General features: G+C 33.5%; 1 protein-coding gene across 3 annotated transcripts in view; it reads left to right on the top strand.

Annotated features, from left to right (window-relative positions):
• LOC106867622 (trissin receptor) overlaps positions 1–11,485 on the top strand; it is a 177,129-nt gene extending 165,644 nt beyond the window's left edge. For all 3 annotated transcript variants that reach the window (XM_089357640.1, XM_052970727.2, XM_052970726.2), the window contains 2 exons: positions 3,338–3,498; positions 9,935–11,485. In XM_089357640.1, the coding sequence (XP_089213766.1) occupies positions 3,338–3,498; positions 9,935–11,047 (1,274 nt within the window). In that variant the 3' untranslated portion in view covers positions 11,048–11,485. The remainder of the gene's footprint in view (positions 1–3,337; positions 3,499–9,934) is intronic.
• The last annotated feature ends 2,518 nt before the right edge of the window (positions 11,486–14,003 follow it).

The following is a 14,003-nucleotide window of genomic DNA, read 5'->3' as shown; positions in this document are numbered from 1 at the left end:
ATATATATATATATATATATATATATATATATATATAGATATATATATATATATACATATATATATATATATATATATATCAAAGAGGGTAAAAAGAGAAAAAATAGCAAACTTCTGACATTTATACATATAATATTGGCTGAAACACATACATAAATAAAATAAATAAATAAATAAATATGTATACGCACAGACACATACATACATATAGATAAATATATATATACGTATATATATATATATATATATATATATATATACACAAACACACATATATATATATATATATATGTGTGTGTGTGTATATATATATATATATGTGTGTGTGTGTATGTGTGTGTGTATGTATATAAGCATATATATGTGTGCATGTCTATATGTAAATATATATATATACATATCCGTATATATGTATACATATTCACACACACACACATACATATATTTAAAAAGTCATTTAGAAGACCATCTTATTTCTTAAATTGAGATCTAACCGAGCTGTAATTATTTTATAATGGATAAATCTTAGATATTTTAACAAGCATTTACATCTATTGTATCTACCACAAAAGTAAGTTTTAGTGTAGGTCGCTTAGATACATTAGACTAATGTATTGTAGGTCTTATTCTATCAAAACTTCTGGTATAAGTCAACTGCAATCGTAACCAAACAATGAAATCTAAATCAATTCTGATTTGGTTCTATATTAAAACACATTTAAGTAAATAAAGAATGACAAGGAGAAAAAGGAAGGTAAGATGGTGGAACAATACTTATTAATTATATACATTAACAGTAAATTGTAGAGTACAATAGAAGATAATCGTTTCAATCCAAGGTATAAGGTTACATATTTAGTGGAAAGAAATTAATCATTCGATTTTGAATTTGTTTCACAATAATTTTTATCTTGAATGGTACGTTGAAACCAATATTTTTATATATAGGAGGTGTGTTTGTGTGTGTTTGCGCGTGTGCATGAGTGCAAATCGTGAAAAGAAGAGATAATATTTCTGTATGCGAAGATACATCTAATGTTGAAATTATAATAATCTGACTATAACAACCATTTATGACTACTTGACATAGCAGCTGATTTGTGCTGTTGATTGGGGGAGGAAACAGAGTATGTCTTTTTAAGGAGTGGCTAACAAACAACGAGACATCGTATCAGGAGACTCTTTTCCTCTTTTTTTCTATACATCAGTAGCATAGAAAGAAATATGTTTGCCTTTTTATTTTACTCATAGTATTTTACTCATAGAAATTTATATCAGTACTTTTGATAATTTCAGAAAAAAAATTCTATCTTTTGCTAATGAGAAACATTAAGACGACTAGCGCTCAAGTATAGCTGAGATAGACAAGAGTCGTGATTTATATCACTAATCTTATTTATAAACTCAAAATAATTGGGAAAAGGACATTGTAATCTTTTGCTAATGAGAATGATTAACATGGATACAGTTATAGTATAACTGAAGTACGCAATATGATTAATGGTTATTATTCACCTGCACACAGCAACAGTAATTATCAGGAGGCTACATCAGCAAAGAATGTTAATCACATTGCTTCAAATTAACAAATTACTTGCTCACACCATATCGCTGCATCCGCTTAAAGCTAAATTATAATGCCTACACTAAACTAATACCTAAAGGAGAGTTTAAGTCATCAAACATACAAGGTAAATGAAAAGCGCTATTGATAATTCTCATCAAAGAAAGGCTACAGAAGCCTATTGAAAGGTGGAAAGCGTTGGAGAATGAATCAAATCTATGGCAAGTATAATACAATGAAGACAGTTAAACTACGGACATATATCGTTCATAGTGAAATACAGAGAGTTTTTTTTTTACGTGGTTGATTGACCGACTAGAAATAGTCAAATTTTCCTCAAATCAAATTCTTTCGTTAAAATAGCCGAAACAGCAGGCACATATTAGATGATGTAGCATCTTAAAATCTAGGATGCCTAGGATAATGTGGAGATAGATGCCTATAATTAGACAGTATTGTCACGGCTGGAAAATCTCTGATCATAAGTATGCTCGATTACACAACAACAATAACAAACACACCTAGAAGTACATGCACTCAGCTTTCGAAATGTGTTCGAGATGAGGTTTGAAATATTGTTTCTAAATCTCTGCTTCTTGAACTCCTACGCACTTAGACATACATATATAATAAAACAACCATCCAAATATTGTGTCGGACTAGGAGACAAAAGACATGCTTCGTTGTGGAAACCAACTGGCCTTTGGTCAGAAAAATACATTAGAAAGAGAAAATGTTTGGAAAAGAGTTTGCAAATCCAGTATCGAATATACACTTTTATTTTGATTCTTATAATTACTGGAACAACAGGATGGGCACCAACCTACCAACCAGCTTGAAGTTAAGAAAGGCTGAAGTTCTTAGGGAGCGACTGCAGCTCTATAACACATACTCTAGACATGATCACGATACCTGGGACAATAAAAACCTGCAAAACTTTCTTAACATTTAAAAGATACTGAATGAAACAAGATGGTTTACTTCATACCTTTATAACCTTTGTTAACAAGTTGGTAGAAGGTCGAAATGAACTCTAAACTAAAAAGAGAAAAAGAAAGTCGACGGAACATTCAGTTAGACACACACACACACACACACACACACACACATACACACACACACACACACACACACACACACTCACACACACACCAATTTGATATTTTGTAGAAAAGGCACAGAGACAGAGAGAGGATGAGTTTATTGGGATGAGTGTTTAGTTAGTGAGAGACCTCATGTTACACATTTGAATTACCTTACTTTTGTGTGTGTAAGGTAATTGTGTGTGTGTGAGAGAGAGAGAAAGGGGAGAGAGAGAAAGAAAGAAAGAGAGAGAGAGAGAGAGAGAGAGAGAGAGAGAGAGAGAGAGAGAGAGAGAGAGAGAGAGAGAGAGAGAGAGAGAGAGAGAGAGGGAGCAGTACAAAATCGCTGGTCTTGGCTGTGTTTTGTAAAACGTTGTTAGGAAAATATTTTTCTGGCACTGAAGAAAAAGATCAGTTTTTGAGATGCTGTTGTTGTTACGCTGAAAATATTCTTTCAAGGGAGATCTTTAGAGATGGCAAGGGTTAGCATGCATGTAAAGGGTACATATGAGTTTTTTTAGAAATTCTGCTGACAATGCTATCCAAAAAAAATAAATAAACCATTAAAAATATATATGATGTACAAATAATTCAAAAATATCACTTGAATTATTTCTGTGAGTTATATGTATTAATTGATATTTCTAATATAGTTAATTCATAAACTAATCAATTTTTTATCGTTTTGCAGGTAATTCTTTAGTCCTCTACATCATTGTGAAAAATGCACGAATGAGAACACGTACCAATTTCTTCCTGGCAAATCTTGCAGTGGCAGATTTTTGCGTTGGAGTATTTTGCATCTTCCCAAACTTGTCGACATATTTCTCACCTGTTTGGCATCTTGGAAAAGTTTGTATTCAATCCGTATTTTTTCCATTAGTTAACACAAAAAACATCATTTCAATAACATGAACATCCATTTTTAAAAAGTTCAGGTGGACTTGAATGTGAACATGACTTTTGCTGACCGTTGCAGTTAATGACCATTGCAGACAATGACAACATAGAGTGTGGTAGTAGTGTCAGCCAGAACTGGGGTATTGTATAAATCTTACGGTAGACTACTGTAATGGCTACAGAAACTGCTCTCTGTGCCACTTCTTAATATCCGGATCAGTTGACGCAACGGTGATAGGGGTGTAAAAGGCTATAAGCCGCAATCAAGCTTCTACCCGTCCAAGAGAATTCTTGATGAATAGTGGACTCGGATATAAAATCACACATTAGTATACAGGCAATTCATTCATTCCTTAGAAATAAATATTTTAAATCAGGTAAAATACTAATATATTAAACGTATTTAAGTATACCCTTATTCGGATAAGCGTAGGACATTATATTATCAGTGTGACTGATAATAAATTGTTGCGCAAAATTATCTTCTGTTTGATTAATGTAATCTTTTCAGTTGTTTTATTAAACTGTGTAATAAAATTTCGTTGCGGGGTGGTAACTGTTATTTCCTGCTTGTTACCCCAAGAAAGTATGGAGAATGGCTAATATTTCCTTCAATCTTTGCTTTTGTTACATTTATTCAAACCCCAAAGAATCCCTCTCAGCGCATGATTATTATGCTCTCCCACTACTCCTGCTCATGCTCTGAGATGCACATATTCTTTTCTACTCTAGGCACAAGGCCCGAAATCAACATCCATTTATCTGTCTGTCTGTCTGTCTAGGAATCAATCAATCTCTCTCTCTCTATATATATATACTTGTGTGTATATGTTTGTGTGTATTTGTCTAGGTATGCGTGTGCATACGTAACAAATAAAATTATCGCACCTCATTCCCGCGATATATGAAGAGCATGCAAAATAGACTCTTCACAATAAGCGCTATAAAATATAGACTTCAATATCCCTGAGGATATTTCACATGCACATCGAACATTTTAAAGCCTGGTCTTCCTCTTTATCATCCAACAATTAATAACATTCCACAAATTTCCGGTGAGACCTACTGACAAGCCTGCTAACACGGTGTTACCATATGTATACATATGCATCACATACAGACACACACTCACACACACGCACATTTATATACCCATTCACACACACACACACACACACACACACACACACACACACACACACATATGTATATAGTAAAGTTTCTTTGTTTATTATATAGGCAATAGGCAGAAGTGCTCATATAAAAGACCGGAGACGCAAATGTATAAAAAAATGTTAAGGAGAATTTCAGATAGGTTAACCAATTTAACTAAACTTCTATGAGACACGGCTGCTGTTACTCATTAACTGCCATCACGCTAACCTCTTTCTAGCGTTGCTCAAGAAGCCTATGCTCATCTCACAAATCCTTGTGTCCAAAACTTCTTGCTTGATAATTCTTTCCATGAGCATAATATTTATGTTACCATCGTCAAATTCTAACAATTTAAAGTTCTTGTAGATAAGAAGCTAGCGTTGTGGAAGATTGATATTTTGTGTTAGCAAAAGAGTTCAAATGAGACCTATATCGAAGTTTAAAGTCTACAGTGCTTCCTATATAAACTCTTACCCTGTGTGTAGCAGGGATTTCCATAGAACACCTATATGCTACGTTATTACGTAAACAGGATTCGGCTAATAGACACGACTCCTCAATTCGGCAATTACATGTCCCAACCCCCTCCTGCATCGGTATTAATTTTCCAATTACCCCCACCTGTTTGGGGTTGCCCTGGCGTGATGTTTACGTTGGAGATAGTGTCAATTTTGGAGTTATAGAATTCATTATAAAGATTTGTGTGGGTATATTTCTTAAGGCTGAGTTTAGATCTGTTGATGGAAGCTATGATCGAACCTAAATTTGGAGTAGTATAATACGACAATTTTACTGACAATTTATTAAAAATAGGATGATATTATGGTTTTTAGGAAAATTTTCCTTCAATATCTTAAAGCATAATTTGGGTAAAGATTTGACCAGAAGAGAGAAGGGCGGGGCGAACCATATAATTTCACGTTTCCTAGATTTTGAGTATTTGGTCTGATTAGATTGGTTGGGGATGTAGGGTTTATATTTACTTGAATTCCTAAATGCCATATTATTAATGCGGGCCTTATTCATATAGTGTTTTTTCATATGTTTAATTGGTTTCTCTAAACTGGGGTTCGTATTACTAGATTGTAAGGCAGTTCAAGATATTTGCAATTTTGGTCTTTAGAATTGCACCAAGGATGTAAAATATTTCTTTTTAAAACCACTTAACTTTAGGGCTTAGCTATAATAATACGGTGCGTGAGTGCTGATTATCTCCTCGCTCGCCGATCAGTTTCAGATTCCAATTGAGATAGCAGTTACAATACGATCGAGGCTTGATCTAGGATGATTAGAAAGAACGTTTAGGTACTGAAAGGTTTGGTTTGGTTTGGTCTGGTTTTCTATATGGATGGTGGAGATTAGTTTTATGATTAAGTGTGATGTCTAAAAAATTAGGTATCTTATGATTTATTTCAAATGCTATATTTAAATTATTATTTTTAAATAATTTTATTATATCTTTCTTAGTACGTTCAATCTCCGGATGGGATAAATTTTTAGTTATATGTATATACATGCACACACACGCGCACACACACACACACACACACACACACACACACACACACACACACACACACACACACACACACACACACACACACACACACACACACATGTATATACACACATATATATATATATGACAGGTGTTGTAGACAACAAAGAGATGTATTAGTTTAACGCTCGAGAAGTGAAAAAGTCTTTAACGTTTCGAGTCTACGCTCTTCCACAGAAAGGAACATAGAAAGAAACAGGAAGAGAAATTAAAGAATGCGTAGTGGCTAGCGATCTATCATGGTGAATGAGAGCTAGGAAGAAGGGGATATAGTAAAGTAGTGGTGATCCCAAAATGAAGGTGCGCGTGCGTGTGTATAAGAGAGCAATATGTGCGTGTGGAAGAGGGCTGGTAAACTTGACGCGTGTGTGTGTGTATGTGTAGGTGTGGCGATATGGGGCTGAGAAGTAGTCAGTGCTAGTGCGTGTGTGATGGTGTGATGTGATGTGGTGTTGTGTGATATGGTTGTGTTGTGTGGTATGGTGGTGTTGGGATGTGGGGGAAGCAAGATTGAGGAAAGCAAGGGTGGGAGTGTGGGTTAGGCTGAGGGTGTGGGTAGAGGTGGGATATGTGGGAGTGAGTGTAATGGATGGGATGGCGGTGGGATGAAGATGGATAAAGAAGGTGGGGCTGGATTATGTAGGGGTGGGGTTAGACGGGGGAATTGGGAATAGGGGATGGAGAGCTTGGTGTGGTTAGGGTGGAAGGTGGAACAGCTGAGGTATGAGTGTGAGTCTGTGTGTTTGTAGTGGATTGAAGTGGTGAGAGTGGATAAATATATATATACACAAACACATATATTATGCATATATGTTATACAATATATATATATTTACATACGTATATGTGTGTGTGTCCGTGCGTGTGTGTGGTGTGTGAGTGTGTGTGTGTGTGTGGGGGTGGTGATTTTGAAGTGCATGAAAGTAAGCCATTTGTCATTATTTTTACATCAGAAATCCCTTTGTGATAATTTCTTGTGCATTTATTACCCCTGGAACTAAAATGATTACTTCAAATGAAACCCTAGTATTATTATCATTATTATTATTATTATTATTATTATTATTATTATTATTATTATTATTATTATTATTATTATTATTATCATCATCATCATCATCATCATCCTCATCATCATTATTATTATTATTATTATCAAAATAAAGGAAACATTATGAATAATGGTGGAATGATAATTAAATACAAATCTCCACACTTACAATTTAATATTACATGAAAAGGAGAAAGAAATCAATTATGCAGATTTTTTTAAAGAAATCAGTACAAAAATGGAAAAAAGATTTCATTAAATTCCGATGTGGTGCCGTTTATAAACTATCCAAAAAGAAATCAAATTAGCACGTGGATTTCACATCAAAGAAGCTTCCACTTTCTCCCTAAGTATTTTACAGGTTACTCGACGAAGACTCTCAAAGGGATGGGTAAAATGGTTTAACGACGAAGCATGAACCAAATTACGTATACTAAGTTTTATCATATTTTCATTTGTACACAAAACCACGCACATACTAACCTATATACATACATACGTACATAGGCAGATAAACAGTTTGATAGATAGATAAATAGATACAGGGAGGGAGGGAGGGAGGGAGTTAAGGAGGGGGTAGAGAGATATATTAAATATTGTGTTTGATTTTATTTCAAGATATAATAAAAACAATTTTACATTAAACTGAAGGATTACTCCATACTTTTCGTAGAGTAAATATTTATTATTCTTTAACAAGAACAGTATTGACAGTGACTTCCATATTTCTGCCAGCTTAGTCTTCATGTATGTATGTATGCATGCATGTATGTATGTATGTATGTATGTATGTATGTATGTATGTATGTATGTATGTATGTATGTATGCATGTATATATGTATGTATGTATGTATGTATGTACGTATGTATGTATGTATATGTATGTGTATACATGCATACATGCCAGGAACGTGCCGATATTAATAACTCAGGGTAGGTAGTTGGTGACGTTTATATAGTGGATTTTCATCGATGAGTTCATGAACCTTGGTTCTTTTCCCTAAAACTATATATTTATATATATATTTAATACTGTGAAACTTAATTTAATTATAATTTTTAATAAATTGATTTTAATTGAGATTTTACCTGTAATTTTGGATTTTTATCCCTAATATTATTATATATATATATACACATACATATAGATAGATAGATAATTCACTGAATTGTTTATATTAAAATAACCAGTAACCTGACATAAATATAATTTTATCTCAAGTTTGTAGGAGTATAAAGAGACAAAGTATTCAATATATCTGCCTTCATTGTGCATCACAGCCTTCACACGCCGCCTGAAGGCGTCACAACTCTTTATGAGGAAGTACTCAGACATGATGTCCCACTCTTCCCTCAAGACTTGATCAAGACTTGGATGTGAAGTTCTGTTGGTAGGGACCTCCAATTTGTCCTATACGGCATAGTCCAGAGAGTTCAAGTCTAGGCTAGAAGAAAGCTAGAAATTGGCAGGCCAAAAGTCAGCGAAGTTGTCTTCACAGAATTTCTGCACTTTCTTCACCGTATGAGCTGGATCACCATATTCGGTCTACACATAATTACTGTTGGGGTAGTTAGTATAATGAAAAGCCTTATACCGCAAGACTTTATAATAAACGCTAGTCCCTACCTTTTCCACAGACTTGAAAAAAATGGAGAGGCATCTTTTTTTCCGTCAGACGCCACAATTCCGAGTATCATGACTTGAGCTGGGGGCTTCGTCCTAAAGACGCCCTTTACTTCAGACGGTTTAAAACAGCATCAACGGTAAAGATTTTTTCATCTGAAAAGTTTTTTACGGTTTGTCCATTGTGCTTCAGGTATCGTAACACTTTTTTGGCCCTTTCATGCCTTTTGGCTTTCATTGCATGAGTCCATAGGTGTCTCGGGGTCCTCGCGTATGACCCCAAATGTAAATCAGTGTGTACAGCATTTCTGATGGTCTTTGGATCAACTTTCAAGGATGTTGTTGGGTCTTTGGAAATTTTGGCTTTGAAATATTTAATAAATGCATTATCCCATTTTTTCCCTTTATGGCTCCACTTCCTTACTTTCCCATATCCAACATTCGGTTCTTAACGTTGTATGTAGACAGTGCTCACAGAGGCCTCGACAGTCTGAACAATACGTCCAATAGCAACCCAGGCACGAAGCAAATTAGCAATGCGTTGCCTCTTGGTTTCTTAAGTGGACATACTAGATAGTATGACTGGAACTTCTGCTTAAATTAACTCTATGTACATCCACCCTCAAATAAAAAAAATATTTTAGTATTTACGCTCAGGAATATATGATAAATTAGGCTTCCAAAATATTCCAAACTTTACTTTCCCACTCTGTATATGTATATGTATATGTGTATATCTATATCTATATCTATATCTTTTATCAACACACACACACACACACACACACACACACACATATATATATATATATATATATATATATATATATATATATATATATTATATATATGTATGTATGTATATTATATACATATATATTTATTTATTTATATATGTATGTATGTGTGTCTGTATATGTATGTAAGCGTGCGTGCATGTGTGCGTATACGCATATGTGTATATATGTATGCTAATTTTAGTTGGCTTTTTTTTTGCAGGTGATGTGTAAATTGTACTACTTTGTTCATTACATGAGTTTGACCGTGCCTGTACTGCTTCTTACGGTAATTTCAGTGGAACGATACATAGCTGTACTGTATCCTTTGAAGGCCAAGCAGATGTTCACATTTAGACGGCTGAAGATCTTACAAGGATTTATCTGGTTATTCTTGATTATCTACAACTCTCCTCAACTTGTAGACTATGATACGTTTGTTATTGGCAACAACACTTATTGCTACATACGTTCTGATAGTATAAATACCAATGCGTATGTCCTAGCTAACCTTGTCATTTGGTACACTATTCCATTATCAGTGCTTACATTCATGTACGTCAAAATTGCAGCTGTGCTTTGGCAAAGCAGTAGTTCTAAAAACTTTGTTTTGAATACTAGTTCTCAGACTTACAGAAAATGTGTTAGCGGAAAAAGTGTTTCTTCAAACCAAAAAGAGAATCAAAACTATTATTCTCATTCCTGCAGAGAAATGAACGACAGAAAGTATGAAGATCAAAATAAAGAATTTGTGTGTTCTGGTTATAAAGATATTTCTCTGGATAGAGATAAATGCAAAGTAACTTTATCAAACAGAGAACCCTATATAGAAAGTGAATGCATGTCGGAATGCGAAGGTGAAACTGATTGTGGGAGTAACACAGAGATTTACTCAATAGACAGTCTAAATAGCGCTGGTTCATCGATGAAAGGACACTCAAGTAACAGAAATAGCCTTCAAAGAGTAACTCTTGTTAAAGAAACTTTAAGGCACAACAATATTTCAAGTCAGATATGCCCTGAACAGCATCATCAAAAAAATTATCCACGAGTTACTACACAGAAAGCGATCCAAGCCCGAAGAAAAGTCATTATTCTTCTTGTAATGATAATTGGTTCATTCGCTGTATTAGCTCTTCCTTACCATATCAGATCTTGTTTATACATGTGGGCAGACACGCGATCTCTTGGAAGTTTATTTTCTCCAATATGTTATTTACTTTATTATGCAAACAGCGGTTTAAATCCTCTCCTCTATGCGCTGGTCTCTGATAATTTCAGAAAGAGTTTTAAAGACACTTTTATTTGTCGTAGTAATCGTCGTAGAAAAAAATAATCTGAAAACGTACATATAATGTTGTCATCGTCGTTGGTTTTGTTGTTTCGTTCTCGATTAACTTTTATTGACCCGACTTATGATCAGATACTTTTCATTGATAAAAATGGCTGGAATACATTTGTGAGCAGCAATATGTCACTGAATTTGTCTCCTGTTCTCATTAAATTATTAAACGTGTACCTCTACAGATACTTTGAAATATAGAAAAAAAAAATTGATCGTGTATCCCATCCATAAGAAGAAATAATCCTTCTTATTCTACCAACAACCAGCCTGTTGCTCTTTTATATCCAGCATTTCTCAAGTATTGAAAGTGATTCCAAAAGATTACTCAATACACCATTTTGAACTTTTCCCTGGATTCTGAAATGATAGAAACAAATGGAAAATTATTGTTAAACATCTACACATCAGTAATAAAGTTTGTGAAATTTACAATTGTGTTTGGCTAAGTGATCACTGATTACGGTCGAATATCTTCAGGCACTAAATGTTTACCTTAAAAATTTGTATTCAGGCTTTTTTACCAGAACAAACGTTTACAGTGTATACTTTGATATGACTTTTTTAACTGATATTCCTTTGGCTTAAATCTGCTTTTCCCATGAAGTTTTATCTATCTATCTATCTATCTATCTATCTATCTATCTATCTATCTATCTATCTATCTATCTATCTATCTATCTATCTATATGTATATATATATATATATATATATATATATATATATATATATATATATATATATATACATACATACATACATACATACATACATACATACATACATACATACACACACACACACACACACACACACACACACATATATATATATATATATATATATATATATATATATACACATATACATATACATATACATACACATCATACACACATATTTTCTTCTTTTCATGGATATTTTGTTTTCATATGTGTTAAAGTTAGTATTTAAAATAATTCATTGTAACAAAACTGTGCATACTATACTAACTCAACCAACGCTTGTTTATGGAGTCACCAGTCATATCCTCTCAACTCAGATGTATAGAATTTGATTATCGCATTGATTCCTTTCTTTACTGTAGTTATCTTGCTGCGGAAATCACTAAATAAAATACACCCCTAGGCTATATATACAGTAGCTTGATCATTTTCCACGAATGTAGATATTCAAAACTTTATTTAATATTCATTTCACTAATTAGTTTCTTAAAGCAAATTCTAAAAGCAACAAACACCTCCAATAACCTTTCGTGGAAACTGCAAGCATTTCACCAAAACCAAATATAGAATATTAAAAAAAAAACTGGATTTCCTCTTAAAGAAACCTCAAATATTATGGGCAGGATGATCTTGTGACCCATCATAAAACTCAGTGTTGACATCTGACCTTCTACTCACATCTGTGTCGCTGCATTCTCCGTAGAAAAATATATGCGGTTGAAGTTATATTGTAATAAAGTTCCTTGAGAAGAAAACTTACAATGTCTCACATTTTAATTAAAACTGCCGATCAACCATTATGTGATACATTGTCAAAATCTCTATCGTGTCTGCTATAGTAATCAATGTTCATTATAAAGTTTTTAAAGGTCACACAATCTAATAAAATCTCCTCTCAGTCTCTTTCTGTCTCAGTCCCTTTCGTTGGTATCAAAATTATCTCTGCTTGAAGCCACATCCCAAAAGAATCCGATTTCTTAAGAAGAAACCCTAGAATGCTACACATCACACAAGCCATCGTATAACAACCTCTCAAGGCCTCTTTTCTTTCTACCGAAGTAATCTCTATCTTTTATAAAATTAACTTTAAACAACGTCTAACTGTGAGTGAAGTATATACGTGTCCTCATCTGTATCAGACTATGTTTACACCCCAAATGCTTACATTTACCTCTGCGTTTAGTATTTAATACGTGTTGACTGATAATAACATTTTGGCCAGTCTATCCATATAAGGAAAGCAGCCCTCTATAAATACATTTTCGTTAGTATATGCACTCAAAGCCAGTACAACACCATGTATTTAATGTATAAACGCGTCGCAATATTTTCTATTACACAAATCCTGTAGCCTCCAAAAGAGCTATGAGGACCAACACGTTTTTAGTGCTCGTTCCCATAGCTCTTTATAAAGGCATAAGCGCGGGTTATATGGTCCTCATACCCTAGCGGTTCTGCCTAAATGATCGATTAAATAAGTACGACGCTTTAAAAATAAGCACTGCGTTTGATTTATTCAACTGAAACCCTTCAAGGCAGTGCTCCGATATAGCAGCACGCAGTCAAATGACTGAAACAAGTAAAACAAAAAATGAATATATATATATATATATATATATGTATGTATGTACGTATGCATGTATATAAATGTGTGTGTATATATATACATACTTGCATACATACATACATATATACATACATACATACACACAGACACACACACACACACATGTATGTATATGTGTATATATGTATATATATATATATATATATATATATATATATATATTCTCTCTGTTTATTTCTGTGTTCCATTCTGTTGAAGAGCATAGGCTCGAAACGTAAAAGACTTTCTCACTTCCCGAACGTTGAACTAATACATTTGTTAGTTGTTTACAAACCCATCTTCGTCTTTTGTTTTGCTTGTTTTTTTTGTAAATTCCAACTATATATATATATATATATATATATATATACAAAATTAAGGATAAAATCACTTTAATGATTTTTATCAAGTGGCTAACGTGTAACAAAACCATACAAGTAACAATTTATACTAATATATAATTACATAATATAATTGTATTAAAGGAGCGGATAAACTCCACCAAAACGCTAGAAATAGACGCCAAATGGCTCTAAAAACCATATCTACACTCCGTTAGTACAGGTTGTAAGCAGATAGATGAATAAGATTTTTAAAAAATGGTTAATTGTAGATCGA

This window comes from Octopus bimaculoides, chromosome 9 (genome assembly GCF_046866305.1).
Source record: "Octopus bimaculoides isolate indiv1 chromosome 9, ASM4686630v1, whole genome shotgun sequence".
Taxonomy (NCBI): domain Eukaryota; kingdom Metazoa; phylum Mollusca; class Cephalopoda; order Octopoda; family Octopodidae; genus Octopus; species Octopus bimaculoides.
This window is presented reverse-complemented; position numbering and strand designations above follow the sequence as displayed.